The 14,981-nt window shown below is 35.3% G+C and overlaps 1 protein-coding gene across 2 annotated transcripts; it reads right to left on the bottom strand.

Annotated features, from left to right (window-relative positions):
• Window positions 1-7,017: 7,017 nt before the first annotated feature.
• On the bottom strand, window positions 7,018-14,981 carry LOC107404589 (uncharacterized). Of its 2 annotated transcripts, none has more exons than XM_016011553.4 (10): window positions 14,380-14,981; window positions 13,600-13,643; window positions 13,187-13,304; window positions 12,953-13,079; window positions 11,423-12,072; window positions 10,917-11,211; window positions 10,560-10,839; window positions 9,576-9,734; window positions 7,946-8,416; window positions 7,018-7,672 (listed from the first exon to the last, which is right to left on the bottom strand). In XM_016011553.4, exons 1-10 carry the CDS (start codon window positions 14,570-14,572, stop codon window positions 7,376-7,378), a joined length of 2,634 nt encoding a protein of 877 aa, XP_015867039.3. In that variant the 5' UTR covers window positions 14,573-14,981; the 3' UTR covers window positions 7,018-7,375. The 2 variants fall into 2 exon arrangements, with proteins under 2 accessions (XP_015867039.3, XP_015867038.3); XM_016011552.4 differs by having other exon boundaries at window positions 9,576-9,737; window positions 14,380-14,980.

Genomic DNA, 14,981 nt, shown 5'->3' with positions numbered 1-14,981 from the left:
TTTCTATAAAATGTTTGTTCTAATAGTTTTTATAAGTCTAATAATATATATCTCTAATCCAATATGATTTGTATTAGGAGTCTTTTTCAAAAATTGTCAAGTAATTGGGTTTCAATTGGATTGACTGATCGGATTGGACATAAATTTATCCCAGTATTATTATTATTATTTATAATAATGCTATTTAAATGAGAAACAAAATCAATTAATTCCTAATTTGCAAACTAAACAAAATCAATTAAGCTACTATCATTTACAATTACAAATCTCTACTCATTGTCTACATTGGAAACTGAAATACATGTACCTGATTTTGTGGCGTACCTGATTTTGTAAGCGTATTGATGTGTTCAATTATTGTAGTTATCTCCATCATCCGAAAAGTGTAATACCTTTTCTATCACATATCTCTTTTATTTTCTTTTTCTCCATCACGCTTGACAATACTTCATCAGCTAATGCTAAGTGTCCTCTCGTTCCATTTGCCATTGTCAAAGATCTCGACAGGTCTATCTTCAATTGCTGCTAAGTTAGCAGTTATTTTTTCTTAAAACTGTTTTTATTCTCATTTTCCATAATGAAAAATTATTACTATAGAATTTTTGTATTTCGTACTTTGCTATCATTGTTGAAGTTTTTTTTTTTTTTTTTTTTTTTTTCAATTAACTGGATATGATTGTAGCATGAAACACGAGCCATAAACTCGGCGTTATGATACTACTGTTAGAATATTGTGATATAAGATACACAATTACAGCTGAAATATATATTATAAAAGTGAGAAATTTTGGTGTAAATTATTCAAATAAACTAAACACAAAATAATAGACAATTTTAAAAGGATTTATTATAGCAAAGAAATACAATAATTTCTCTCTAAAATAAATAGAGCACAATTGATATACTTTCTTTTATAATAGAAGAAAATATAATCTTTTTCTTATAATAGGAAAAAATACATTCCCACTTTAACAAAAGAAAAACATTATTTAGGAGAAACCTTAAAAGAAATCTTTCTCTAATACTCTCATTTCTCTCTATTTCTATATTTCTCTCAAACCAAAAAAATGGAATAATTTTGCAAAGTATGGAGATGTACATATATAGGCGCATAAGGTGGTGAAAAAGGTGTGGAGTGTTAGAATTGAAGTTGTATTTTAGCTATTGCAAGCTGTAATTATGGCTTGATACTTTGCTGTCATCCCACTGCCTTAGTAAAAAAAAAAAATGGCTTAATTGATAAGGAAAAGTGGTTGTACTGCCACACAGAACTCATATGCCATTGCATTCTCATCTTGCACATTATATAAGAAGAGGCTTCGCATCATCCGACCTTGGCCATAATTCTTTACTTCTTCCAAAATCTTGCGACAATAATTAATTTTTTCTGTGAAGATATATTCAAATTCATTCACCTTTAGCAATAAGTCATTACCCATGATTTGAGACAACGAGGCAAGAGCAATAACACTTTTACTATAAGCACTAGTAGCTCTTAGCACTAATTATTTGAGCACAAAAAACATTATCCCGCACGATAGTAATCACAATCCCAAACAATGTAATAAAAGCATATGTGATATTGGATTGACAGAAAAAGTAAAAAATTCACAAATTCTCCAAAAACGATCGAAGTCTTTCATGTTAACCTTGGAGCTCTTTTCTTTCCAACATAAAGAAAGTATAAAGAAAGAAAGGCTTATACGAAATCTTGAAGGGGGATAAAGTGTATTCGATTATTGATTCCGATATTGTAGCCATTGAGCTAGTAGACGGTCTTGGGAAAGTACATACCGTATTCGGGACCACGAGCTACAACTCTGAGAGAAGCTTTTCTACAACCTTAGCATCTCCTTTAATCTTGGCTTGCCCATCTTTCACTGCATTCATCATAAACTCAAAATTGAGTCTTCTACTAATCAAGAGGCGGTCAAGTTGTTTTACCTGACCCTCCAATAGCTTCAAATACGTTTCCGGACCGATTTTCATGGTCGAGCTCATCGTAATTTCTTGGTATAGTGCCAGGAAAATTGAAAAGAGATGGTGGTTTCTTCGAAAGCAAAAAAGCAACTCTCGTTTTCTGGGTTAATTGGGTATATGTGGCAATTCTATTAAACAGAGAAGTGAGAGATGGTGTTGAAGAAGAAGAAGTAAAATGGGTTGGGTTTATGTGGGAATTCTATTAGGAAGAGAAGTGAGAGATGGTGTTGAAGAAGAAGACGAAAAATGGGTTGGGTTTGTGTAGGGGTTTTGTTACGCAGAGAAATGCAAGGTGGTGACAAAGAAGAAAAAGATTGGGGTTTATGGGTTTTCAAAGGCCTCAAATTCGGTTACCCTGTTTCTTTTAGTCTGTAATTCGGTTACTTAGAGAGCTAATACTCTAACTTCGATTACTTCTTTTCCTCTGAAACATTTTTTTCTTTTTGCTATTTCTTTGAGGAATATTCACATACTAATTTTTAAGTTGGTTTGTCATTTATTTTCAACTGGATTCATATTTCATGTATGATAGTTTGATAGGATTTATTATTGAGAGGTATCAAATTTTGTTACCAAAATTTTGGTAATCAATTATGTAGCAGTTTTTTAATAGTGTTAAATTGATATTGTCTTGTATATATTGATAGATAAACCATTTAAAAGTTACCAAATCATGAATATCAAAATTTTAGTTAAAAAAATTGATTACTTTATATTTATCTTTATTATTATCTATTCTATTGCTATTTTTTAATTAAAAAATTAATTAATTGCTAATTTATGAATTTATTGGGCTTTGAAGTTGGGTCCAAGTATAGTTCCTTGTCCTGATCCAACCACATCCCCACAATAGAAGTCACAGAGCCTTGATCCAGTTAGCCACAAAATAAATATATAAATGGGTCTTTATTGAAAACAAAATATTTAATTTTATAGTACGAAATGTGGCCTAATTATTCCATGGAGATTATAGTTAAATATTTCAGGGGAAAAAAAAAAGATTCTAGTTAAATAATATTAAGATGCTCAGTACTTATCATATATATATATATATATATATATTTAATTTTTATAAATATAATTATATTTGATAAAGGATAATTAAATATCCGTGGGTTCCAACCTTAATTTGTAAATTTGTTATTTTTAATAAAGTTCATAAATTATTCTACTCTACTTGAATAGATTAAAAATTTTGGTAAATACAATAAATATCAATTTATTTAGTTTTCTAAAGAAAACTTTTCCCTATCTTTTGCTAGTTGCCATTGTTAGGAACTTCATGTGGGTTCAAAATTAACAGTAAAAAATGTTAACAAAGCTCCACCATGCGAGTCGAACTTGACTTGCATAATATATCATTTTTGCATAATATATCATTTTTCAAAATTCCTATATTATTTTCATTTTTATTTTTAGACTGGTTATAAAGGTTTCAGGCTCTAATAAAGTCCGTTGTTACAGGACAAAAAATATATATCTTTTGTCTTGACAATGGAAAATCTAACTTTTTATTATTTAAATTAATTTGAAGTACCGAAACAAGTACTTTACTTCATAGATAGGAATTATGAAAACTTATATTAACCTATTCTTTAAAATTAATTTTCAGATAATAGACATGAATTTGTAATGCAAATTTTTTTTAAAAAAATAAAAATAATTGGAACTTAATCGCTTGATTTGGAGGTTTGAGCGTATATATAATTATCGGAGGCTTATCTCTCTCTCTCTCTCTCTCTCTCTCTCTCTCTCTCTCTCTCTTTCTCTCTCTCATATGTAAAAGCTCTCCAACCCGCAATACGTAACCAATCCCAACCGTTACCAACAGAATTAACCTCCTTATAAATTCCCCGAGAGAGAGTCCGTTACTCGTTTTCTCAGTCTAGCTCTCTTTCTCTCTCTCTCTCTCTCTCTCTCTCTCTCTCTCTCTCTCTCTCTAGCTCATATACTTTCTTTGCTTCCTGATTGCTTTTTAAGAAGCTCAAACACACAAACACACACACAGAAATTAAGAAACGACAGCAAAGCAATGGCGAACAAAGATGACGACCCAGACGACGTCGTTGATCTTCGGACCAGAGTTTCAGACCTCCAAACTTACATCTCCGCCATTGACGAACAAACCCAAATCGTACGGGAAACAACCGAACAGCTCCAGAGAGATCAAAAACTCGTCAAGAGGGGGTTCAACGATTTGCTGAGCGAATTAATCTCTCAACTCGGCGATGCGAATGACAATCTTGAAGAATTCGGGTTCAAGATTCTAAACGAGGAAGACGAAGGATTGATTGGGAGCGACGAAAGCGAAGGAAACCTCCAAGAAAATATTGGCTTAATGAGGGATTTACTGAAAGAGAAAGACGCTGCTGAATCGAAGGAAGTGGAGGATTTCTTAATCGAGGTAGGGACTCAATTCTCATACGTCGTCGTCGAGTTCTTGCTTTTCATGTTGGAGAGGAAAGAGCTCGAAGCAGAGTACAAAAGGTTCAAATCTCTGGTTTCGGATAACAAATCTTCCATGGAGATCTCAAGCAAAATTAGCACGTTGATCGAAATAGTGGAAGCCAAGTTCAAGGAGAAGAAAGCCGAGGAATTAAGGCTGGGGAAAAAATCGCCGGAACCCGATAGCTACGTGCCGTACGCAGCGTGCGTGAAAGAAAGAGAGACAAAGGGGCTGATTCAGAAAATTCTGTATCGGATTCTTCATTTGGAATCTCTTTGGAGGTTTAGATGCCCAGCTGAATGGATGATTGTGGCGAGGGAAATGGTTTCGAATTTGGAAACAAGGCTCGGAGAATTTAAACAAGGACTGGACGAGATTGACAAGAAGTTCGTGGAGATGAGAGATGAATTTTTCCCTTATTTCATAAAGAATGAGGAAGCTCAAGTCAAAGCATTTGGGAAGAAGATTGAAATGCAAGTATTCGAGTTGTGGAAGCCTTTGGAGGACGATTCCAATCCGAATAAGAAAAGAAAATTGTGTTGAAATATTGATGATGGAACAGGAACAAAAGCATGCCAGCTGAATTTGGCTTCATTAGCTAGATTTGTAAGTTTTTTTTGCTCGTGATTAATTCTTGGACCAAAGCATTTGATTTGATTGTGTTTTTGTTTGTTTCACTGAGAAATTAATATCTTTATTGTTGGCCTCAATTTTCAGTCAATTTCCTTTTTTTTTTTCTTTTTTTCTTTTTTTCTTTTTTGGTTATGGGGAAGCTGTTAAATCCGAATAAGTTCTAACATAATGTAGTTTACACAATCGAAAATAAGGACTTTTCGTCATTCATTTTTAACCATTTTATTGCAATTTTTGTATCCTATGTAGACCCCTTTTGACATTTTATAATGGTATAAATATGTTTCTCCAATAATTTGCAAATTTTTTTTTTTCACTTTAAACTACATAATTACGTACTGTTAATTGACAATTTGCTTGTGTCATTTTTGGTCATGGGTAAATTATGGGTAAATTACCATCTTCTTTAGTCTTTCCTTCATCCTGAACAAGCCGTTCAACAAAATGGGAAACGGCAGTCTTGGCTCTTAGGTTAGTTTGGACCAATTAATATTTCCTTCATGAAGAAAGAACATAAATCTAAGTTTAATAACTAAGGACATTTTAGAGTGGGAGTGAAAAAACAATGGGTCAAACTTTTACTTTTTGATGACGTGGTCATGTGGGTCTTGTCCCTTTCAGTGACCCTATAAAAATTTCACTGCCAATTTGCAAATAAGAATTGGTGGATATTGCGCTGTCAGTGTCACCACTTGGTCCGAACACTCAAAATATTGTCATACTGTAATAATATATTTCTTAAGAATAATACATATTTGTTAATTTATTTTATTGTATATGAAAGCATAAATTGTTTTTTTTTTTTTAAAGAAAAAAAAAAAGAGAAAAAGAAAAACATGCGTGAAAATGGTTTCACAAATTGACAGTTGCTTTTGCGACCTTTATACGTTCAATAATATAGGGTACAAAAATCCTACCCCAACAAAAATAAATACTAAAAAAGAAAAAAATTGTTTTGAGACTCTCATAACTCTCCAATCAAACAGTCCATAATTCGATCGTAAAATAATAACATAATGTATAATAATGTTGGCCATAAATAACAGAATTAACTACCTACCCTACCACTCCTTATAAAACCCCACATGTTTGACCGTTAATTCTTCGTGAACCAACAACGGCATTGATCTTCGAACTAGAATTTCAAACCTCCAAAATAACATCACGGCAATGGACGATCAAATCCAGGCTATTCGAGCTGCATATATCCGAACAACTCCAGAGAGATCAACAACATGCCAACAAGTTTATTGATTAATCTCTCATGCATCTGGCACTGTAAATGATACAGAGAAGGAAACCGAAAGAAACCTCCAAGAAAATGTGATGGATACAGACGAATGAAAGAAAGTAACGACGATGATCCAAGGTAATCTCACGCAAAGTCAGAAGTTTTATAGAAATAGTTGAAGTTAAATTCCAAGAAGCAGAAGAAAGCCAAGGAGTTGGAGAAGGTAATCAAGTCAACGGTTAGACTTGCAGTTTTCGAATAATATTGTTTTGTTTCCAACGATTAATATTTTGTTGTATACTCAAAGTTATATTCAAGAACTTTTTTTTTTTTTTTTTTTAAGCAAAAAAAGAACTTTTCCTTTTTACCAGGGCACAGCAAATGTTGAATACTCCAAATGGTTCTCTTCAAGGTATTTCTGTGAGGTAGAGAGGAAAAGAGCTAAGCCCAATAACGAATCCAATCCAATGCTAACCAGTCACAACCAGAGATTTGTAAATAAGACAATTCGACAGAAAAAGTTTGATGTAATTTATTTTTACTTTTTAAATAAATTATGTAATGTCATCGAAGACAAGAATTTTAGCCTTTATCAGTCAATTCTCTTTCAGGTCGACGTGTAAACGGAACATTACATTTTCATGGAACCGAACATGAAAACCAGAAAATTGCCAATATGCATATAAAATGGGCTCCTTATCTATTGGTTAAGAAGTACACAAAAAAGGGAGTAAAATGTTGGTTGATTCTAACTGGTAATAACTATCCGAATAAAACCAACTCATTTACCATAAAACAATAAAGCAAGAAGAGAGAACATTAGAAACAAAGGGTTAAAAAAAAAGAAAAACGAAAAAAGAAAAAAGAACGTGACTCAACTAGCCCAAATTAGCACACATGTTCCTACGTTAAACAGAAGCAGAAAATAAATATGTAGAATACAACCTCGTGGCACAGGGCAGCAGCCAGTCATGGTCTCTTCAGACCAAATAATGTTACATTAATTATTATGACCGCACATAAGCCTCCGATTGGCCACTTCTAAGCTCACTACAGGACCCCGAAAAATCAGGAGGTGTCCGTGATTAGTAACTGTTTTGCCATATCTGTTGGGACTGCTTAGAGGGTTGGCCTTGTGAGCCACCAAGGGATGCATGGGATGCATCCCTTGGATTTTGTTGCTGATGTTCCAGAGATATCCCTGCCTGTGAGTGGTAGAAATTCGGATAACCGAGGGCCCCAAATTGCTGCGAAGGCTGCTGGCCTTGTCGGAATCCACCATGTTGCTGATTTTGCCCCTGGAAACCATAGTATGTGCTAGCCGGGACAGCAGACATTGCCCGGGAGCCCGGACCATGAACCCACATGGCTGAGTTCTCATTCTGGAATGGCAAAGGGGAAAAGAGCAATTAAGTTTCAATGGAAGAACAAAAGCACAGGGGTAAAAGAAGATAAAAATTTTAAGATAATCTGTATATCCAAGCATAGGAACTTATTTTCTGCTTTAATAGATCGAAGCATAATATATAGCTAAAAAAACTTCAATCTTTCACATAAGGTTTTTTAAAAGCCAAAAAGAATTAAAAGAAAATCTAAAAGAAAAAACAACTTAAGAACAAAATTTCATAAGGTTTTGAAAGCCAGCCGAAAGTTACCTGCTGAAGTGAAATCAAATGGTTAGCATCCTTGTACTGTGAACTTAATACATCGTCATAGCCTATAGTAGTGCCTGTAGGTGCTGTGGGAGGATTCAAAGGAAAGTTTCCTCCAGGAATACTTGTTGAGCTTCCAAACCCATATCCGGAGGCAACAGCTGCAGCAGCAGCAGACTGAGGCAAGCTGCTGACAGAAACACTATTTTTATACTGTGGAAGCACTGCAGCCAGAGACTGATGGTATGTGCTGTTACCAGCAAACGCTTGCTGGAATGCTGATGGCAAATATGTGTAGCTCTGTGGCATGAAGGGATAACCAATCATATTGGAAAAATGTCCCAAAGGAAGAGTGGGTTGAGAATAAGGATGCACAGCAAGATGTTGTGGAAGGGCAGGTCCTGTAGCAACGTTAGCACCAGGCAGGGTCTGTTGGGTTGGCTGAGGTGTAGAAATACTCCCTGCTCTCAGACCCTGAAAAATCGCAAGAAAAATAGAAACCTCAATACATCACACTAGTGAGCCATGTCCTATTAATTAACTATTTGCTCTTAAAATTAAGAAACTCATATTATGGATGGAAAAATAGCAATTTGGATCCATAAGTCTAAAGATCCAAAGATAGTTATGTCAACGTTATATGCCTGATACTTTACTTGCATGTTATAATATCCCTAAAATGATGCTCTATCAAATAATTTGAAAATACTGGTCCAATGCTCAATTCAGAATCTTTCATGATCGTGCGAGAACTAGAACAAATCACTTTAGGACACTATCAAAATCAATATAATTTCTTTCCCCAAAGCATAGATAGAAGGGAGCAAATTTCATCTCTGGTGGTTGTAGCAGCAAGACTTTGTAAATGGCACTTCATTTTTGCTTAATCCATATCCCACTAAGTACAAGCACAAAGGATACATCAATATGAAAATGACATGAGAGGATCGATAAGAAGACGTTCTACCATTCTTAAAAGTTTGGGGGTCTATATTTCTGGGGCCACTATGGGAAGTTAAGCGGCTGAATTCTAACTCAATTGACCCCTTTTAATGTCAATATTTGAAAAGAAAACAGGATATTCATTGTCAAACTTTTTCTTTCATTATCTGTCCTCGGTCTCTAACAATGTCAAATAGTCATGCTACATGATACTCAAGGAAATAAAGCAATCAGACAAGAAATCAAGGGAAGTTTAGAGCTAATAATAATAAGAGGAACTGGAGGCAGTGCAGGTATTTAAGCAATAAGAGTGACAAACAAATGATCCTTGAGAAACTAAAGATAGAAAATTGATTTAAGATGGTTGAACCACAAGCCATCATCCAAACTAAGATCAGAACAAAACAAGAAAGCAAAATGTAAACGTTCCATACATGACTAACATAGATAGTTGCAATAATTTTACTGACATTTATCAAGTTTATGGTTTCCTTCTAGAGCTAGATACTAATCAAGATGAATGTTTGCCGTTCACATGCATGTCATTTCCTAATTGATTAATATGGAATATTAAAAAACATTGTCATCTAATCTTTTGGGAATACGTTGTAAATTGTCATAAGCATCAAACATATACTAGAAGCATAGTAAAATACAAAAAATAAACTAACAAGCTAGAGCAGAGAGGCACCTCTGGCATGGATATCGTGGGCCCACTGATAGAAGAAGCCACATTGCTGTATTTTGTGGGCATTGATTGCGTAACAGGGAAGGGTGAGTATGGAAGATCCTCTCTTGGAGTCTGAACAGTTGAAGTTAACAAAGTGCTTGGCAATGAATTTGTATACGCCTGCTGCATTTAGAAATTGCAGATTTAGAAGAGATTGAATTGAATTGACACTGTAAGACTGATCACTGACTACTAATCGAAAATACAAGGTGCAAACACAAAGCACAAGCTGGAAAAAAAATTATACAAAAATAAAAAAATAAGAAAGCAATCATGCAAAATGAAAATTGCATCATGACATATTAGAAGGGAAAAAGACGCAAGCACACAAAAAAATAACAATGCATGGCTTCACTGCATGTCTCTTAATAACCCCAACCCTAAAATCTTGAACTATGGTATTCTGTGCTTCTCTTTACAATCCTCACCATCAAGTTACAAATTCTCATCAACTGCACTTGATTCTATTTCATGCATCTATCTACTTGTGCTCACAACTTTCTGCACCTTGTAACATGTAAATTAGCTAGTTTACTATCACAACAAAATTATTAAGAATCCAAAATTTTTACAGGATTAATTAGAACAACGCTTAAGCTCATCTATCCTGATACCCGAGGTATGAGAGTTCCAAACATCCTATTATCGCGTTCCTAATGTCCAAAGTTATCCTTTTTACTTTCTAAATTTTCATACAGTTTTCAAACTTCACAAGAATAAAATCTGATCTGAGAGTTATATTTCCATGTTGAAAAATAAACGCAATAACTAGTGTCTCCTAGATAAACATAAGAAACCCACAAATAAAGGTTCTTATCTAAATATAACAAAAACTTAAACACAAGTTTTTACAAATGCAACATTTTAACCAGTCAATCAGCACCCGAATATAATTCCGTCATTAATTTGAAACTATCAGCATCGCAAAGTGCAAACAGAACTGACCATTACACTGGAGAAAGAAGCAAGATTCTGCATCTGTGAGCTTGTCTGCGGATGAGTAAAGGGAACATTCAACTGCTGAGAACCTTCATAATTAAATCCAGGTGCAGCAGAAGGAAATGAATATTGATTTCCCTGAGCAGCTTCAGGGGTTTCCTGTTTCAAGACCTCTGCTTGTGAAGCTGGAGAAGACTCATAATCCCCAGCACCTGGCCCAGGTCTATGAATCAAATTTCCATCTGAGGTACTCCTTAGATGCTCATCATCATAATATTCAGGATTTCTGCAAGAAATACATACTTTAAATACCAATACCTAACAACCAATAAACAAAACAACAGGTAATATCACCATAAATACCTTGAGTCTGAGTGCCCAATTGCAGAGACATCCACTGTCGTAGATGCCTCCTCCAAGTTACTTTTCAATGGCCTAGAGGTATATGAACCAGAGCCAGAGCCAGAGCCAGAAAGAGCAGCATTAGAGCCGGATCCAAAGCTTCCAAAGCTCAGGTGCAGGCATTCTGGAGTATGTAGTTGTAGGTGATTTGGAATTACTACAGAAGGGCCGTCCTCTTCACATGGTGCTCCCACACCATCCTTCTCTAAATTAAGTTGCTGTAAGTTTGTTGCCACTGACGAAGCACTCTCTTCAGCTGAAACAGATAATGTAAGTGAGGACAATAAGAATTGAAAATTATGAATGAAAGAAGAATAAACATCTTCAACACCGGGGTAACAATATTTACCAAAAAGGAAAGGAAAATGGAAATGTCCCATCAACATTTTATCCAGTACAAAAATAAGGACTTCTTTTCTTTTTTGCTTAGAGTAGTGCTACCTACACTATAGTATCATCATGCTCACCTTCATTATGCTCAAAAGCATGCCCATGTTGTTGGTAGGAAGTCATGTCCTTGTACAAGTCGTTATCAAAAGCAGGGGCACCTCCAGATTCATCCTCTTGTATATTTCGACCAGATACAGACGCAGGTGCTATATAGTTTGGATTAAGTGTCTCAGCAGGACCATCTTCTGCCACCTGAACATCATCTAACTGGGATAGGTGCTGATTAGATCTAGCCATGGGCAAATTAGATGAATCTGCATACAGCACAGAGTCAGCAGGTGCCTCTACAACAGAGGACAAACTAACAGCTGGTGGCTGCTCGATTGAGGGCCACTCATCATCAGCAGCAATATCCTGGCTTGAAACAATCCCTGCCTCACCATGCATCTCTGAAACTTTGGAACCATGATCTTGTGTTAAATGCAAATTGTAATGCAAAGCTCCTGAAGGAGGTGTGGGAACATTTTGATGATTGACACTGTGGATGGAAGAGTTTGGCATGGCAGAAGCCTTTGCTTGTGGTCTACCCATTTTAACAATATCTGCCATTGAAACTTGACCTGGTACCCCCAACCAAGCAGACTGAAATCCAGAAGGCTGTGAAGATGATGATAAACCATCTCCTGTACCTACCGCAGACGTCTTATTTTCTATGGCTACAGAATCACTGCAAAAGATTTTGCAAATAAATGAGAAATAATTAACTGCATACCACAAATAGGTCAATACCAAAAAACATATCATATCGTGTTTGCATCATCCAATATTAGACAGAATTTTTTAAAAAATGTCACATGAAAAACATGAAAGCAACATAATAATCACCTAAGTAATAGCACTGAAGCAGCAAAATATATAACCTCCATATAAATCAGGAAATAATATACGATTCCACACCCAAGTTTTCCAGAAGTTACTTAGAAATAATAGGAATCTAGAAAGCAATAAAATTCATGATTAGTCATCCCATACTTAAATATATCCCGTTAGCTTAGACAGTCATACATGGAAGCACAATCTACCCTTGAAAAGGTTTATGATTAACAGCCATTTTAAAATCTGCAGACTGCAGTACATTTTCTTCAAATAAGTGTTTACCCAAATTCAATCCATCAAGATTCAGGAAGTAATCGTCTTTCACAATAAAACAAGGTACAAAGATCCCATCAACAACATGTTCACAATTGATGAAAGAGGATAACATCTGTAAAGAAACTGACTATTCCACTTGGTCAATTTCATGCAGAATATTTTGGAACATTCTTACACAGTAGTACAAAAGATTTTGAGATTTTAAAGCTTCATGGAAGCACATTCCAAAGCTCATTCCAGACTACCAGTATCCAGTTCCTTAAATACTAAATATGAAAGACTCAGTTAAGGCTAGAAATGCAAAAACCAGCACACGAACTGAAGCAATAAGTAAAATATTTCTGAATATTCTTTTTCTTCTGCTACTATTTAGTTAACTGCTAAGTGCCAATACCTTGACTGGAAAAAAGCAAAAGAATTTAAGGACACAAGCATGCGGCTTAAACAGTTTGTACCTGTAAGATGGAGGTCGCCGGCTTGGATTATTTCCAGCCACGGTGGATGCTGAAGATGAAGCTCCTACATAAGCATGTGTTCCGTTTTCCTTCTTGTATGCAGATTTACCATGAAAGGCACCAAGCTCTGAAGAAAAGCTGATAGGTAAGACTTTGTTTCTCAAGGTCCCACAATAATTTCAAATTAAACCAATAATGTAAATGCCCAAAAAATGCATCACAAGGGCCACATACCAGTAGAGTTGAACTGGTTTGTACCACCACGTCCAACATATCGTTCCGCACCACCCCTACCGCCACGGTTGGAAGTGTTATTAGCACCACGAGACCTGGAATCTGTTGTATCCTTATTCTGAAGCAATGAGACAGAAATAGGTTAAAAAAAAAAAAAAAAAAAAAAAAAAGGATCACAAGATAATAATACATGATAAAAGCGAAAATAACAAGCACACTACATGTGCCTTACAGTAATTAAAAAGATGGTGTTCAAGCGAAATGCAAAACGATGAAATATTTCAAAACTGCATAGGAAGAGAATCTAACAATTTTGAAAGCAGGCAGCACATGATATAGGAAAATCGACTAAATTGAACTTTCAAAGAATGCAAATTAAATAAGTTTTTTTTGCAGTTTTTAGACACACGCACCTCTTTTTTCTTTTCTCGCTTGCTCTTCACTTCATGAAAAGGATCTACACAAGTTGAAAACTTTACATTAGAATTGACTTTGAAGAGGAAAAACAAACTACCAGGTGATAAAATCTCGAAGCAAGAAACAACACAACATACATCAGGACTGCATAGGAAGCAACAAAAACAGCATGATTAATGGAACTCTTATCTAATAAGTTGTTCTGACGCTTCTTCAGTAATTTTTTTTTTTTTTTTCTATGTGAGCAAAATATCCAATAAGTTTCCACTAATCTAGTTTTATAGGTATACCAAAAGTCCATGCAGCATAATACAACGAAGGTACGAAAGAACCCTGCTTTCAACAACAAAAACAAATAAATAACTAATCAAAGGAAAAAGTTGAGCTGAATATAGCACAGCGATATTATTCTGAATACGGATGAACAGAAGTTTCTGTCAGAAAGTATTTAAACCATCTACAAGAAAGAAGAATAGAAATACAAGCAAATAAATTCCAACGAATTTCTTCAATTTTTGAGAAAATCCCCTCGACACCCCCTCCCCCAAATATATATATATATATGAATATATGTGTAAAAAAAAAAAAAAAAAAAAAAAGAACCTACTTTCTGGGCAGTAATACAACAGTTCGTCCCAGTGGATACCAAAAAAAAAAAATTCCGACAACTCCCAAAACAATCACCAAAAGAACCCCCCCCAAAAAAAAAAAAAAAAAAAGTAAAAACAACTTAGCTGGAGAGAGAGATAGAGAGATAAAAGAGAGAAAGCGAGGACCTTGAGCGAGGAGACGATTAACAGCTTCGTTAGGGTCCATGTTACAATCTTTGAGCATGGCATAGATCTCCTGCTCGGTGCAGTTGTGAACAATCTCCTTCAAGCTCTGAACCATCTTCCTTGAGGCGGCTGGAATACCTGATATTCCATTATTGCCCTTGCCATTGCTTCCTCCTCCTCCTTTCCCACTCATTCTGTTGCAGCCCCCTTCGAAAACCCTCAGATCTGAGACCGCCAAGACGGCTCTCTCTCCCTCTCTCTCTCTCTCTCTCTCTCTCTCTTCGCCTTCTCTTCGCCTTTCGTTTGCTCGGCTGGGGTTTCTCGCCGCTAAACCACAACAAACCAGAAAGAATAAAAAACAAAGGAAAGGAAACACGAACACACAAAATAACCAAATTATAACTCCAAGCAATACTCAAAGCTCTCTCTCTCTCTCTCTCTCTCTCTCTCTCTCTTTATTTCTCTTTTCCTTTCTCTTCCCTCTTTGTCTTTCTTTTCTTCGCTCTCTCTCAGTGCAATTTTTTTATTATTTTCGATTTTCGGATTAATAATTGCTTCTTCTTTTTTTTTTTTTTTATTGTAATGCCGTAAAAAATGGAGCA

Source organism: Ziziphus jujuba, chromosome 1 (genome assembly GCF_031755915.1).
Source record: "Ziziphus jujuba cultivar Dongzao chromosome 1, ASM3175591v1".
Taxonomy (NCBI): domain Eukaryota; kingdom Viridiplantae; phylum Streptophyta; class Magnoliopsida; order Rosales; family Rhamnaceae; genus Ziziphus; species Ziziphus jujuba.
The sequence above is the reverse complement of the archived record's forward strand: the minus strand, read 5'-3'. Positions and strand labels throughout refer to the sequence as shown.

Excerpts from the sequence above, each read along its gene's own strand:
- LOC107404589 (XM_016011552.4), bottom strand. The coding sequence starts at position 14,572 with ATGAGTGGGAAAGGAGGAGGAGGAAGCAATGGCAAGGGCAATAATGGA. Across the intron at positions 13,305-13,599 it reads AGCGAGAAAAGAAAAAAGAG|AATAAGGATACAACAGATTC; the intron begins GTGCGTGTGTCT and ends TCATTGCTTCAG. Across the intron at positions 12,073-12,952 it reads CGGCGACCTCCATCTTACAG|TGATTCTGTAGCCATAGAAA; the intron begins GTACAAACTGTT and ends AATCTTTTGCAG.